Raw genomic sequence first — 12,522 nt, forward strand, 5'->3', positions numbered from 1 at the left:
GCACATGACTTTGTAGTCTCATTCTAAATTGCGCTCAGCTACTTCAGTCAGTCCCACTGACGGATGCGCATCTCTGCTCCATTCAGTATGGAGCTGTAGAGCCCCTTTCTCAGGGTTCCAGAACTCCAATTTCGCGGATCTAGGGGGTCTCAGTGGTTGGACGCCAGTGATCAACAAGTGATTCCCTTTCCTATGGTGGCCAGTGAATAACTTGATTTTTTGTGAATAACCCTTTAAGTCATGTGAAACTAAATAAAAAACGAGTCCCCAGTTTTTTCAGCACACACCTGAGAGTATGTGCACACAGTAATTTTCAGGTGGTTCTGCTGCAAACCCTGACTGAAAAAACGCTATCTAAAAGCTCAAAAGAGTGAACATATTCATTTCTATATAAAAATACAACTTGCTGTCCATACTGTATGTTAGGGTATTTGAGCACCTTTTATCCACTGCAAATATGCAAAGATGCCGGGCGTTATCGTGTCTTGCAAAGTAATTTACACTTTACAATACAAGCAATGGGAGGGCTAAAAAATAACGCCCGCCAAAAACATTAAAAAAGCACTCAAGAAATTACCCAAATACAACAAAAAGTAATGAAAGGATGACCTATATACAATGTACTGTACCTGATAAAACTTCATCGACTAATTGATAGATAACAATAAGGACGTCCTTCTGTAGTTTCTGCTTCTGTTGTTCCATAGTTTGTGTAATGTTCTGGTCGATCACGTCTAAACCTCTCTGACCCGGATTTTGTGGCTTCAACCTGGTGAAGTCCACATTGTTGGGAGGCTGAAAAGATAAGAAACACCTATCAAAACAATAGGGAAACTTACAATTGAACCATTTTGCAAATAGCGTATGCAAGGTTGTCTCAAATCAATTCAATCAATCAAGATTATTCCTTGAATGTATAGGAAGATATAAGCAAGGGTATTAATCAATAAGTGGGTTCTCTTAGATAGAAAACCCCTTGACTACAAGCTCTTGTGCTAAGAAATAGGGCTCTCACTATGGTACAGAACTGCCCACAGGAAAATGTATAGCTTATCCGGCAAAATCAGCTGATTGCTGCAAAGTTTTGCATTAAGGGCTCGCTCAGACGAGCGTATAAATCCGACGAGAGCAATCCGAGAAAAAAATCGCACTGCACTCTGATCAATGTTAGTAAGTGAGTCAGTGCTCAACTGCACATTTTTTCTCAGCTCGGATCGGACAAAGAAGAAAAATCACAGAATGATGCGATTGTCTGCGAGAATCAGATTGCACTCGCCAATGGAAGTCAATCGGAGTGAGAAAAAAAATCGGACGGCACACAGAGCATGCTTGTGCTGTCCTATTTTTATGCAAACATCTCAAAAGAAACCTGACATTTCATCAGCCGAGTACAGTAAATTTACAGCACGAACCTTCAGAACAGAATACATACAGTATATTTATAAAATAGATATGTAGAATAGATGGGATAGATGTCCTGTAGATATTAAACCCCTTCACGACCTTAGACATAACCATACGTTCAGGTTGGGATGTCCTGTAGATATTAAACCCCTTCATGACCTTAGACATAACTATACGTCCAGGTTGGGAAGTACTTCTCGACCTTGGACGTGCAGATACGTCCTGGTGATTTTGTGTGCACAGGAGCTGTGCGGGTGCGATAACGACGCAGCATTTAGAAGGCAGGGAGAGGGAGGGGGCTCCCTCTCCCCTCCTATCAGAGCCCCCATTACGTCATCATGAGGGGCCGATTGTTGCTATGGTGACCTGACGGCACCAGAGCTAGCTAGCTTGGTTAGATCACGTGCAGTGCATGGTCTAACAGGCTTGAGTCAGTGCAGAACTATCAGCTTATAAAGCATTGCAATACCTTATAAAGCAATCAGACTTCAAAAAGTGAAAGTCCCATTTTTTAAAAATCTCAAAATAATAAAAAAAATATTGTACCCATAAATAAGTATTTTTATGAAAAAAAAAGTACACATTTACATATTTGGTATCGCCGTGTCTGGTATGACCCAACTTATCAAACTGTTCCACTAGTTAATCCCTCCAGTGAACACCGTAAAAAAAATACTCTTTTTGCTCGGTGGTTTAACGAAAAAGCAGAGTAAAATGCGATCAAAAATAAAATAAAAATATTATCTCTGAAAGCGTCATGTTGTTCTGCAAAAAAAAGTTATAGTTTTCAGAATGAAGCCATGCAAAAATGATTTTTTACTTTAAAATAGTTTTTTTGTGTAAAAGTGCCAAAACATAAACAAATGATATAAATGTGGTATCGCTGTAATTGTACTGATCCGATGAATACAGCTGCCTATCAATTTTACCACATGTGGAACGGCATAAAAAAAAAAAATCCTGAATTGCTGGTTTTTGTTCATTCTGCCTCACAAAAATCGGAATAGAAAACAAAAAATGTCATGTGCCCGAAAATGGTAACAATAAAAACTTCAACTCGTCCGACAAAAAACAAGCCCTCACTTGACTCTGTTTGCACAAATATAGAAAAATAATAGCACTAAAGATATAGTGATGCAGAAACTTGTATTTGGAAAAAGCGCCTTTAAAGTGTGTGACAGCAGCCAAACATAAAAAAACTATATAAATATGGTATCACTGTAATTGTACCGACCCAAAGAATAAAGTAGTCTAATCACTTATACCGCACCAGGAATGGTGTAAAAACAAATAAAAACAATTCTTGACCTGCTGTTGATTTGTTTATTCTGCCTCCCGAAGATCGAAGTAATGCTCGGCGCACATTTATCCTGTGCTCTGCACCGAGTGCTTACACCGGGGTTTATGTGTAAATCTCTGAAATACGGGATTCAGTCGGATCCCCCAGCAGAACATTCCCTATAATGAGGCAGATGGACGCACTGTGGACCCCATCTTGCCTATGATCTGGCGATATCCATTTTTTAAGGGTGCATAAAAGTACTGTCAGCCACAGTTTTGCATACCTTTGAAAAGGACACCGCTGAACAGAGGCCAGACTGAGTCAAGAGTAACTCTGCTGCCTCATTATAGTGAATGGATAATAATAATAATAATAATAATATTTATGTTTATATGAAGGGGGTTTCAGGGGTTTCATCTAAATCACGTCATTTGGAGATTTAGATGGAAACCCCAATATAAGTGCTCGGTGTAGAGAACAGGATAAATGTGATCCAAAATGTTGCATAAAATGTTTCCAATAAAAGCTTCAACTCAATCCACAAAAAAAGCAACCCCCAACTCAGGTTTGTCATCTGTTAATGGAATTATAGGGGTCTTTCACATTACTGGTAGTATAAAGGCTCTGGAAAAGCGTGGTGGCTCCTCACCCCCCAAAAAGAAATCAGCATAGAGAACAGGATAAATGTGATCCAAAATGTTATGTAAAATGCTTCCAACAAAAGCTTCAACTCAATCCACAAAAAAAAAATCAAGCCACGACTCAAGTCTGTCATCTGTTAATGGGATTATAGAGGGCTTTCACGTTACTGGTAGTATAGATGCTCTGGAAAAGCGTGATGGCTCCTCACCCCCCCCCAAAAAAAGATATCCAAAGAATTCTGTGCTCCCAAATCCCCCTCCCTTCTTAGCCCCAGTGTGCTTAAAATACATTTAGTGTCCAAATGTTTGGCATTTCTGTAGAGATGAGAGCAAAGAAGCATGAGCTGGCATAACGTAATGGGCACTACAATGTACTGAGCACTACAGTGTAAGGGCATTACAATTGTAGATTTGCAATTTTCACTTAGCAACATCCACTGCTGCTTGTTTCTGGAAAAAAAACATGGAGTCAAAATTATCACTACACTTGTAGATAAATTCTCAGAGGGGTATCATTTCCAAAATGGGGTCAGTTGAGGAGGGGTATTCTGTTCTTCTAGCACTTATGGGCTCTGTATTTGGAGTCCACATACTAGTCTAGGAAAATCTGAGCTCCGGGAGGCAAATAGCGCTCTGTCCCTCCCAAGTCTCGCCATGTAGCTAAGCAGTACTATACAGCCACATATGGGGTATTTCCAAGTTCAGCAGAAATTGTGTGACAAATTTTGGTGCCATTTTTACCCATTTTCCTTTGTGAGAATGTAAAATTTGGGGCTAAAACAAAATATAGTAAAATAAAAATTCTGGTTGTCAATATGATAACTGTACCTTGAGGGATCTAGTTTCCAATACGGCGTCACTTGTGGGGAATTTCCACTGTTGAACTCATTGAGAGGTGCAATTTGTAAAATGGGGTCACTTATGGGGGTTTCTGATGTTCTGGCACCGCAGAGGTCTCCCAGTGAGTCATTGTACCCGCAAAGTATAAGAGTAAAATCTGCACTATAATATGGAGCTCCTTCCTTTCTGAGTTTTGAACTGTGCCTCAAAAATATTTCCCGATTACATGTAGGGTATTTGTGCACTCACGAGAAATTGTACAATAAACTGAGAGGTCCACTTTTTCCTATTAACCCTTCTAAAAATGAAAAAAATAAATTTTTACTAAAACAATTATTTAATTATTCTTTCTTCAATGCCCAGTTGTATAAATTTCTGTGATGCAAATGTGGTGTCAATATACTCACAGCACCCCTAAATGAAGTCATTGAGAAGTGTTTGTAAAATGATGTCACTTATGGGGGTTTTTGCTGTTCTGGCACCTCAGGGGCCCTGCCAACATGACATGGCACCCTCAAACAATTAAAGCAAATTCTAAACCCCAATATGGGGCCTCTTCCCTTCTGAGCTTTGCACTCTGCCTCAAAAGTAGTTTTTGACCACATTTTGGCTAACGGGGTAGTCAGGAGAAAGTGTATAAGAAATTGTATGGTGCAATTTCTCCTATTTCCCTTTGGATTAAAAGAAGATTTTTGCGGGAAAAATGTGATTTTTTTAATTTTCAAATCTCTACATTATAAGCTTCTGTGAAGCACCCTGTGGTTGAAAGGGCTCACCACGCATCTAGATACATTCCTTGAGCGGTCTCATTTCCGAAATGGCGTCACTTGTGAGGTGTTTTCACTGTTTAGGCACATCAGGGGGTCTCAAATCACAACGTAGCATCCGCTAATGATTCCAGCAAACTTTGTCTTCAAAAATTCAAATGGGGCTCCTTGCCTTACGAGGTCTGCCTTGTGCCCAAACAGTAGATTTCCCCCACATTTGGGGCATCAACGTATTTAGGAGAAATTGCACAACAATCTTTGGGGGTCCTATTTTTACTGTTACCCTTGTAAAAATTAAAAACATTGGGGCCAGAAAACATTTTTGTGGAAGAAAATTAGATTTTTTATTTTCACGGCTGAACGTTATACATTTCTGTGAAGCACCTGGAGGTTTAATGTGCTCACCACACATTTAGATAAGTTCTTTGAAAAATCTAGTTTCCAAAATGGGGTCACTTTGGGGGTTTCCACTATTTAGGCACATCAGGGGCTCTCCAAATGTTACATGGTGTCTGCTCTCGAGTCCAAGCAATGTTGAGTTCAAAAAGTCAAACGTTGCTCCTTCCCTTCTGAGTCTTCCTGTGCACCCAAACAGTAGTTTTCCCCCCACATATGTTTTTTCGGCGTGCTCAGGAGAAATTCAACAACAAATTTTGGGGGCCATTTTCACGAGTTACTCTTGTGAAACTAAAAAAACTTGGGTCTAAAGTAAAATTTATGAGAAAAAAAAGTTAATTGTTCATTTCTTCCTTACACATTACTTCAGTCCCTATGAAGCACCAGAAGCATTAATAAACTTCTTGATTGTGGCATTGAGCACCTTGAGTGGTGCAGTTTTTAGAATGGTGTCAATTTTGGGTATTTTCTGTCATATAGGTGCTTCAAAGTCACTGCAAATGTGATGTGGTCCCTAAAAAATGGTTTTGTACATTTTGTTGGAAAAATGAGAAATCGCTGGTCAACTTTTAACCCTTCAAACTTCCTAACAAAAAAATTATGTTTCAAAAATTGTACTGATGGAAAGTAGACATGAGGGAAATGTTACGGTATTTATTAACTATTTTGTGTGACATAACTCTAGTTTAAGGGCACAAAAATGATGATTAGAAAATTGAAAATTTTTCTCCAAATTTCAGAGTTTTTTTTTTCTTTTTTAGAAATAAACACAAATTATAACAAAGAAATTTTACCAATATCACAAGTACAATATGTCACACACAAAAAACAGTCTGAGAACCAAATGTATCTGTTGAAGCATTCCAACATTACCGCACAACTTGGCACTGGTCAGAATTGTAAAATTTGGCCTGGTCATAAAGGTGAAAACAGACTTGGGGGTAAAGGGGTTAATGTCACAAGCCCCCTACAAATAATAAACTAGCACCTTTCAGTATGTTTTATGTGGCACTAAGGGGTGTTTTTTAGTGCCTTTCAGTTTCCTATTTATGGACTACTTTGGATTCCTAGGACTACTTGGGATCTACTTAAAAAAAAAAAGGTTGGTGAAACAGGGCTTGAGATGGGGTCTGTTTTTTAAAATTGTGGGGCGGCTGTGGGCTTGTATTTTTAGACTGGGGTGGGGACCTTCCCAGTATGATAATATAAGCCCGCAGCTGTCTGCTTTACCTTGGCTAGTTATTAAAAATAGGGGTGACCCCACGTCATTCTATCTATCTATCTCTCTATCTATCTGTGATTGCTTTATTAGTTTGAAAACTAGCTTTAAATTACATGGGGAATTACAATATGTTAAAAGCACTTTGCATGTGGATTGCATACATGTTTATACACATGTCATACGGATGCTAGTTGAGAAAATTCGCATTGTACTTGCATTGTACTCGCTTGACATTAGTCCTACTTTTCTCGATCAAAATCGGACCAATTTTTTTATACAATTGTGGGATTCCAGCCTAAAAAAACGTTTGTGAGTTTGACAATTCTATCAACAAAGGCAAAAGAATTACGAGACAGCCTAACCTACCTCAGCAGTATGTGTTCTGGTGCTGGGCTTGTCCTCTTGCTTATTGCGAGAATTAAGTTTACCTAGTAAAGAATATGAAAAGTGAGAAGTTAATTTATATAACTGCATTTACCAGCACAGGTATTAGTCCATGTTCACACGTTCAGTATTTGGTCAGTATTTTACCTCGGTATTTGTTAGCCAAAAATCAGGAGAGGAAAAATTGGAGGAAAAGTATAATAGAAACCTGTCACCACTTCTGGATTTATCACCCACTCCTGGTTTTATCTTACATATACTGAGGTAAAAAAACTCACCGAACACTGAACATATCTATTATCTGTTAGGCTGAAGACACACGAGCGTATGGCATCCGATACGAGAGCTTTGGATGCGATATGCTAATGACACTTGGCTCCAGCTCTGCTGCAATTGTGAGCTGAGTGTCAATGCTCTATGGCTATGCTGTGATTCTGTCTCATCAGAGAATTGCAGCCCAGGTGAGGAGGAGACAGAGAAAGTAATCTCTCCATCTCCTTCATTGCAAGTCTCAGAGTATATCAGACTGCACTCGGATGACATCAGAGTGCAGCACGATGTTTCACACGCAACCATAGTTTGTATGGATGAGTCTGTGCCGATTCTCTGCAGCAAGCTGAGATTGTTCTCTCACACCGAATCAGAATGAGAAAATAATCTCTGATCTGCACTGCCCCATAGTACAACACTGGGCCGAGTGTTATCCAATAAATCATCAGATAGCACTCAGCCGTGTTATACGGCAGTGTGAGCGAGGCCTAAAGCTATATTTTTATGAAACATATTCATTGTGAACCTGTGGCAGCAGATAGGTGGGAAAGCCACGCATTTTACCATTTGCAAAGAGAAAGGTGAAACTCACATCGGCAGCATAAGATGACATTCTGCGGATCTCAAACCCCCTGTTTAAGCTATAGATATATTTTGCAGCATGTACATGACAGTTTACACCAGCTGCATGTATATGTTTCATAAAATCCAATGTGTTTTCACCTTAGCCTTAAAGCACATGCACATGTTGTGGATTAGATGCAGAATTTCCGCTTTGCATTTGCAGCATATCAACAAAGTTTGTGCAGCTTTTCCGTATCAAAACCCACAAAAATTAAATGCACATTTTGCAGCTAATTTTGTTGATAATTTCACCCTGTGCATTACAAGAGTGAAGTCAGCAATAAATTCTGCAAAAAGAATTGACAAGCTCAAGATTGTAAAATTTGCATAGGTCAATTTATGTGCAAAAAATCTCTGCCTACATATAGATGAGATTTTTAAAATCTCGATAACTTTGCCAGCACTGTAGTATACTGCAGATTTTCTTTTTTGGAGAGCAACATGTGAAATCTGTGCTTGCAGTACAACTGTGTGTTTCTTCAGAGTCTTCTCTGGGGGCATGCTCTTTCACCCCTCTCTCCCAGATGTTGCCAATCACTGCTCAGCAGCTGATTCTGAAATGTGATGGGTAGCATCTCGGAGGGAGCTGTCCCCAGAGAATACTGTGAAGCAGCATACAGTTGCACCACAAGCAGAGATTTCACATACTGTGCTACAAATGTGAATCTCTCTGCAGTGTAAAAAGGAAAAAAGCAGCACAATCAGGGGAGCTCAGGGTTTTCTAAAAGGTATTTCCATAATTATTTTTTAAATGTATCAGTTTTTCATCAGTTTGAAACTGATCCAGTTTTTTTTGCTTAATGGATCCATTTTCAAATGAATGAATATTGGACACATAAACTCAGTATTATCTTTCTTGCTTGTGCTGATAGACTATAAATAACCAATTAAATACTTTTTTTGTGTTTTCTCTTGAATCGTTGCCATACACCATCTGGTTGATAACAATCCTTAGGATCACTTTTGTTGAATTTGGAGGATTCACCGTTGTTTTTGGACTGTACAATAAAGAAACAGAATATAATTTAGCAGGTTACTTTACTTGGAAGCATTGACAACATAGCATGTGGCTGCAATAGGGCTGCATATAAAATCTTAATACTTTAGCCATATTAGCACCAAAACCATAGTATTACACATATTAGTTAATGCAGAAGGAGCAACGCTGCAGAAGAGCATCACTTCAAAAGGTTACATATTAGAATGAAAAATAAACCAACAAATGCAAGATGGAATATTTTTTGTGCGAAATTTGTATAATATAAAGTGGTATTCTCACTTTGGACAATTATAGCATAAATATCGTATAGATGCAGATACAGTTGTGGCCAAAAGTATTGACTCCCCTGCAATTCTGTCAGATAATACTCAGTTTCTTCCTGAAAATGATTGCAAACACAAATTCTTTGGTATTATTATCTTCATTTAATTTGTCTTAAATGAAAAAACACAAAAGAGAATGAAGCAAAAAGCAAAACATTGATCATTTCACACAAAAGTCCAAAAATGGGCCAGACAAAAGTATTGGCACCCTCAGCCTAATACTTGGTTGCACAACCTTTAGCCAAAATAACTGCGACCAACTGCTTCCGGTAACCATCAATGAGTTTCTTACAATGCTCTGCTGGAATTTTAGACCATTCTTCTTTGGCAAACTGCTCCAGGTCCCTGATATTAGAAGGGTACCTTCTCCAAACTGCCATTTTTAGATCTCTCCACAGGTGTTCTATGGGATTCAGGTCTGGACTCATTGCTGGCCACCTTAGAAGTCTCCAGTGCTTTCTCTCAAACCATTTTCTAGTGCTTTTTGAAGTGTGTTTTGGGTCATTGTCCTGCTGGAAGACCCATGACCTCTGAGGGAGACCCAGCTTTCTCACACAGGGCCCTACATTATGCTGCAAAATTTGTTGGTAGTCTTCAGACTTCATAATGCCATGCACACGGTCAAGCAGTCCAGTGCCAGAGGCAGCAAAGCAACCCCAAAACATCAGGGAACCTCCACCATGTTTGACTGTAGGGACCGTGTTTTTTTCTTTGAATGCCTCTTTTTTCTCCTGTAAACTCTATGTTGATGTCTTTGCCCAAAAAGCTCTACTTTTGTCTCATCTGACCAGAGAACATTCTTCCAAAACGTTTTAGGCTTTTTCAGGTAAGTTTTGGCAAACTCCAGCCTGGCTTTTTTATGTCTCGGGGTAAGAAGTGGGGTCTTCCTGGGTCTCCTACCATACAGTCCCTTTTCATTCAGATGCCAACGGATAGTACGGGTTGACACTGTTGTACCCTCGGACTGCAGGGCAGCTTGAACTTGTTTGGATGTTAGTCGAGGTTCTTTATCCAACATCCGCACAATCTTGTGTTGAAATCTCTTGTCAATTTTTCTTTTCCGTCCACATCTAGGGAGGTTAGCCACAGTGCCATGGGCTTTAAACTTCTTGATGACACTGCGCACGGTAGACACAGGAACATTCAGGTCTTTGGAGATGGACTTGTAGCCTTGAGATTGCTCATGCTTCCTCACAATTTGGTTTCTCAAGTCCTCAGACAGTTCTTTGGTCTTCTTTCTTTTCTCCATGCTCAATGTGGTACACACAAGGACACAGGAAAGAGGTTGAGTCAACTTTAATCCATGTCAACTGGCTGCAAGTGTGATTTAGTTATTGCCAACACCTGTTAGGTGCCACAGGTAAGTTACAGGTGCTGTTAATTACACAAATTAGAGAAGCATCACAGGATTTTTCGAATAGTGCCAATACTTTTGTCCACCCTCTTTTTTATATTTGGTGTGGAATTATATCCAGTTTGGTTTTAGGACAATTCTTTTTGTGTTTTTTCATTTAAGACAAATTAAATGAAGATAATAATACCAAAGAATTTGTGTTTGCAATCATTTTCAGGAACAAACTGAGTATTATCTGACAGAATTGCAGGGGTGGCAATACTTTTGGCCACAACTGTATGTGCATTGTGCTTGCATCATATTCTTATGTCAGTGCATCAATCTATTTTTGTCTGTACCGTAGAATGTTACATCCCATAAATAAGTCCTATTTAATGCATCTTGGGCAAACTGAATAGACCTACACAGGGCTTCATTCACTTCACCTCCTGACATTCAGTTAGCAACAACATATACTGGGTCAACACATCTGACATATACATGTAAAACTAAACTGGATCATTAGAAGATTAATAATTGCTACTGTGGTTATTATTACAAAATCACTGTATATGAATTTTCTTGTAGAACACATGTATTTTGGCCCCTTCTCATGAGCAAACTGATCCTTGTACCTCAGGTGTGACGGTTGCCTTCTCTGGACTGCAGGTTTCAGCTTCTTCCACAGATGTTCTATAGGATTTAGATCACGGTTCATAGAAAACACTTCAGAATAGTCCAATGCTTTGTTCTTAGCCATTCTTGGCTGTTCATAGTTGTGTGTTTTGAGTCATTATTCTGTTGGAGGACTCATGGCCTGTGACTCAGACTAAGGTTTTTGACACTGGGCAGCACATTTTGCTCCAGAATGCCTTGATAGTCTTAAGACTTCATTGTACCCTGCGCGGATTCACGACATCCTGTGCCAGATGTAGCAAAGCAGCCCCAAAACAGAACTGAGCTTCCTCCATGTTTCACAGTAGGTACCATGTCCTTCTCTTTGGATGCATCATTTTTGTACCAGTGAACATAGAGCTGATATAACATCAAAAAGCTAAAGTATTGGCTCATATATCCAAAGAACATTCTCCGAGAAGATGTGTGACTCGACGGCTTATCGTGCTGAAAATACAAGGATCAGACATGCTGGATCCTTATCACCTTCAACAACCTCTGTTGGGAGAGAGTCGGGAGGCCCCCTCACATTAGAGACTGTCTGCTGAGCCAATGTCTATTGGGGCCTTAAGACACTGGCTAACCTACAACAGCAAAGATTAGCCTTGAAGCGTTTTAACAGAAGGGAGAAGTTTCAACTTCAAAACCATCTTAATATCAATAGCAGAATAAAACACTAAATAAAAGTTTGACAAAAGATAAAACCTAACTTTTAGTACCTTGTTTTCCTGTTCTGATGTGTCCAGAAGATTGCTGGATTTTTTATCTGCAGCTGTAGAAAGGTAAAAAATTGAGTTCTGTTATTCATACGCATTTATGATTAGTTGTTTTTTTTTTGTTTTGTAACATCTATACTTTATATCACTTTTCTTAAAACCTTTTGGTACTGCAGGCAATGTAGCTATTGCATGGAATTGAATCTTTAAGGCTACTTTCACACATCAGCTTTTGTGCATCAGGCGCGATGCGGCGAAAAGTGTGAAAACCGGATCCGGCGCCTGTTGCCACCGGATCCGGTTTTTTCCCCATAGAGTTTCATTATTGCCGCATTGCGCCGGATGCCTATGCGGCGTATCCGGTTTTTGCTGGATCCGGCAAAAACAGCCGGTCCGGCGTCTGGAAAAAACGTTACATGTAACGTTTTTTGTCTGCGGTAAAAAACCGGAAGACGCCGGATCCGGCGACATACGTTTTTTTTTATAATGGTAGTCTATGTTCGCCGCATCCGGCGGCATCCGGTTTTTGCCTGATTCCGGCGCCGGATCCGGTTTTTGCACTGAGCATGCTCCAAAAAGTATCAAATTTGGGGAAAAACACCTGCCAATCTCCACCCACCCTATAGGAAAGGTAGAGAGAGGGCA

The 12,522-nt window shown here is 39.6% G+C and overlaps 1 protein-coding gene across 4 annotated transcripts in view; it reads right to left on the reverse strand.

Annotated features, from left to right (window-relative positions):
- LOC141073647 (uncharacterized) overlaps nt 1-12,522 on the reverse strand; it is a 98,260-nt gene that overhangs the window by 29,843 nt on the left and 55,895 nt on the right. For all 4 annotated transcript variants that reach the window (XM_073560963.1, XM_073560965.1, XM_073560962.1 and 1 more), the window contains 4 exons: nt 11,881-11,933; nt 8,726-8,828; nt 6,919-6,980; nt 630-795 (listed from right to left, as the gene is read on the reverse strand). In XM_073560963.1, the coding sequence (XP_073417064.1) occupies nt 630-795; nt 6,919-6,980; nt 8,726-8,828; nt 11,881-11,933 (384 nt within the window). The remainder of the gene's footprint in view (nt 1-629; nt 796-6,918; nt 6,981-8,725; nt 8,829-11,880; nt 11,934-12,522) is intronic.

This window comes from Dendrobates tinctorius, unplaced genomic scaffold, assembly GCF_039654945.1.
Source record: "Dendrobates tinctorius isolate UK_male_01 unplaced genomic scaffold, ASM3965494v1 ptg000309l, whole genome shotgun sequence".
NCBI lineage: Eukaryota > Metazoa > Chordata > Amphibia > Anura > Dendrobatidae > Dendrobates > Dendrobates tinctorius.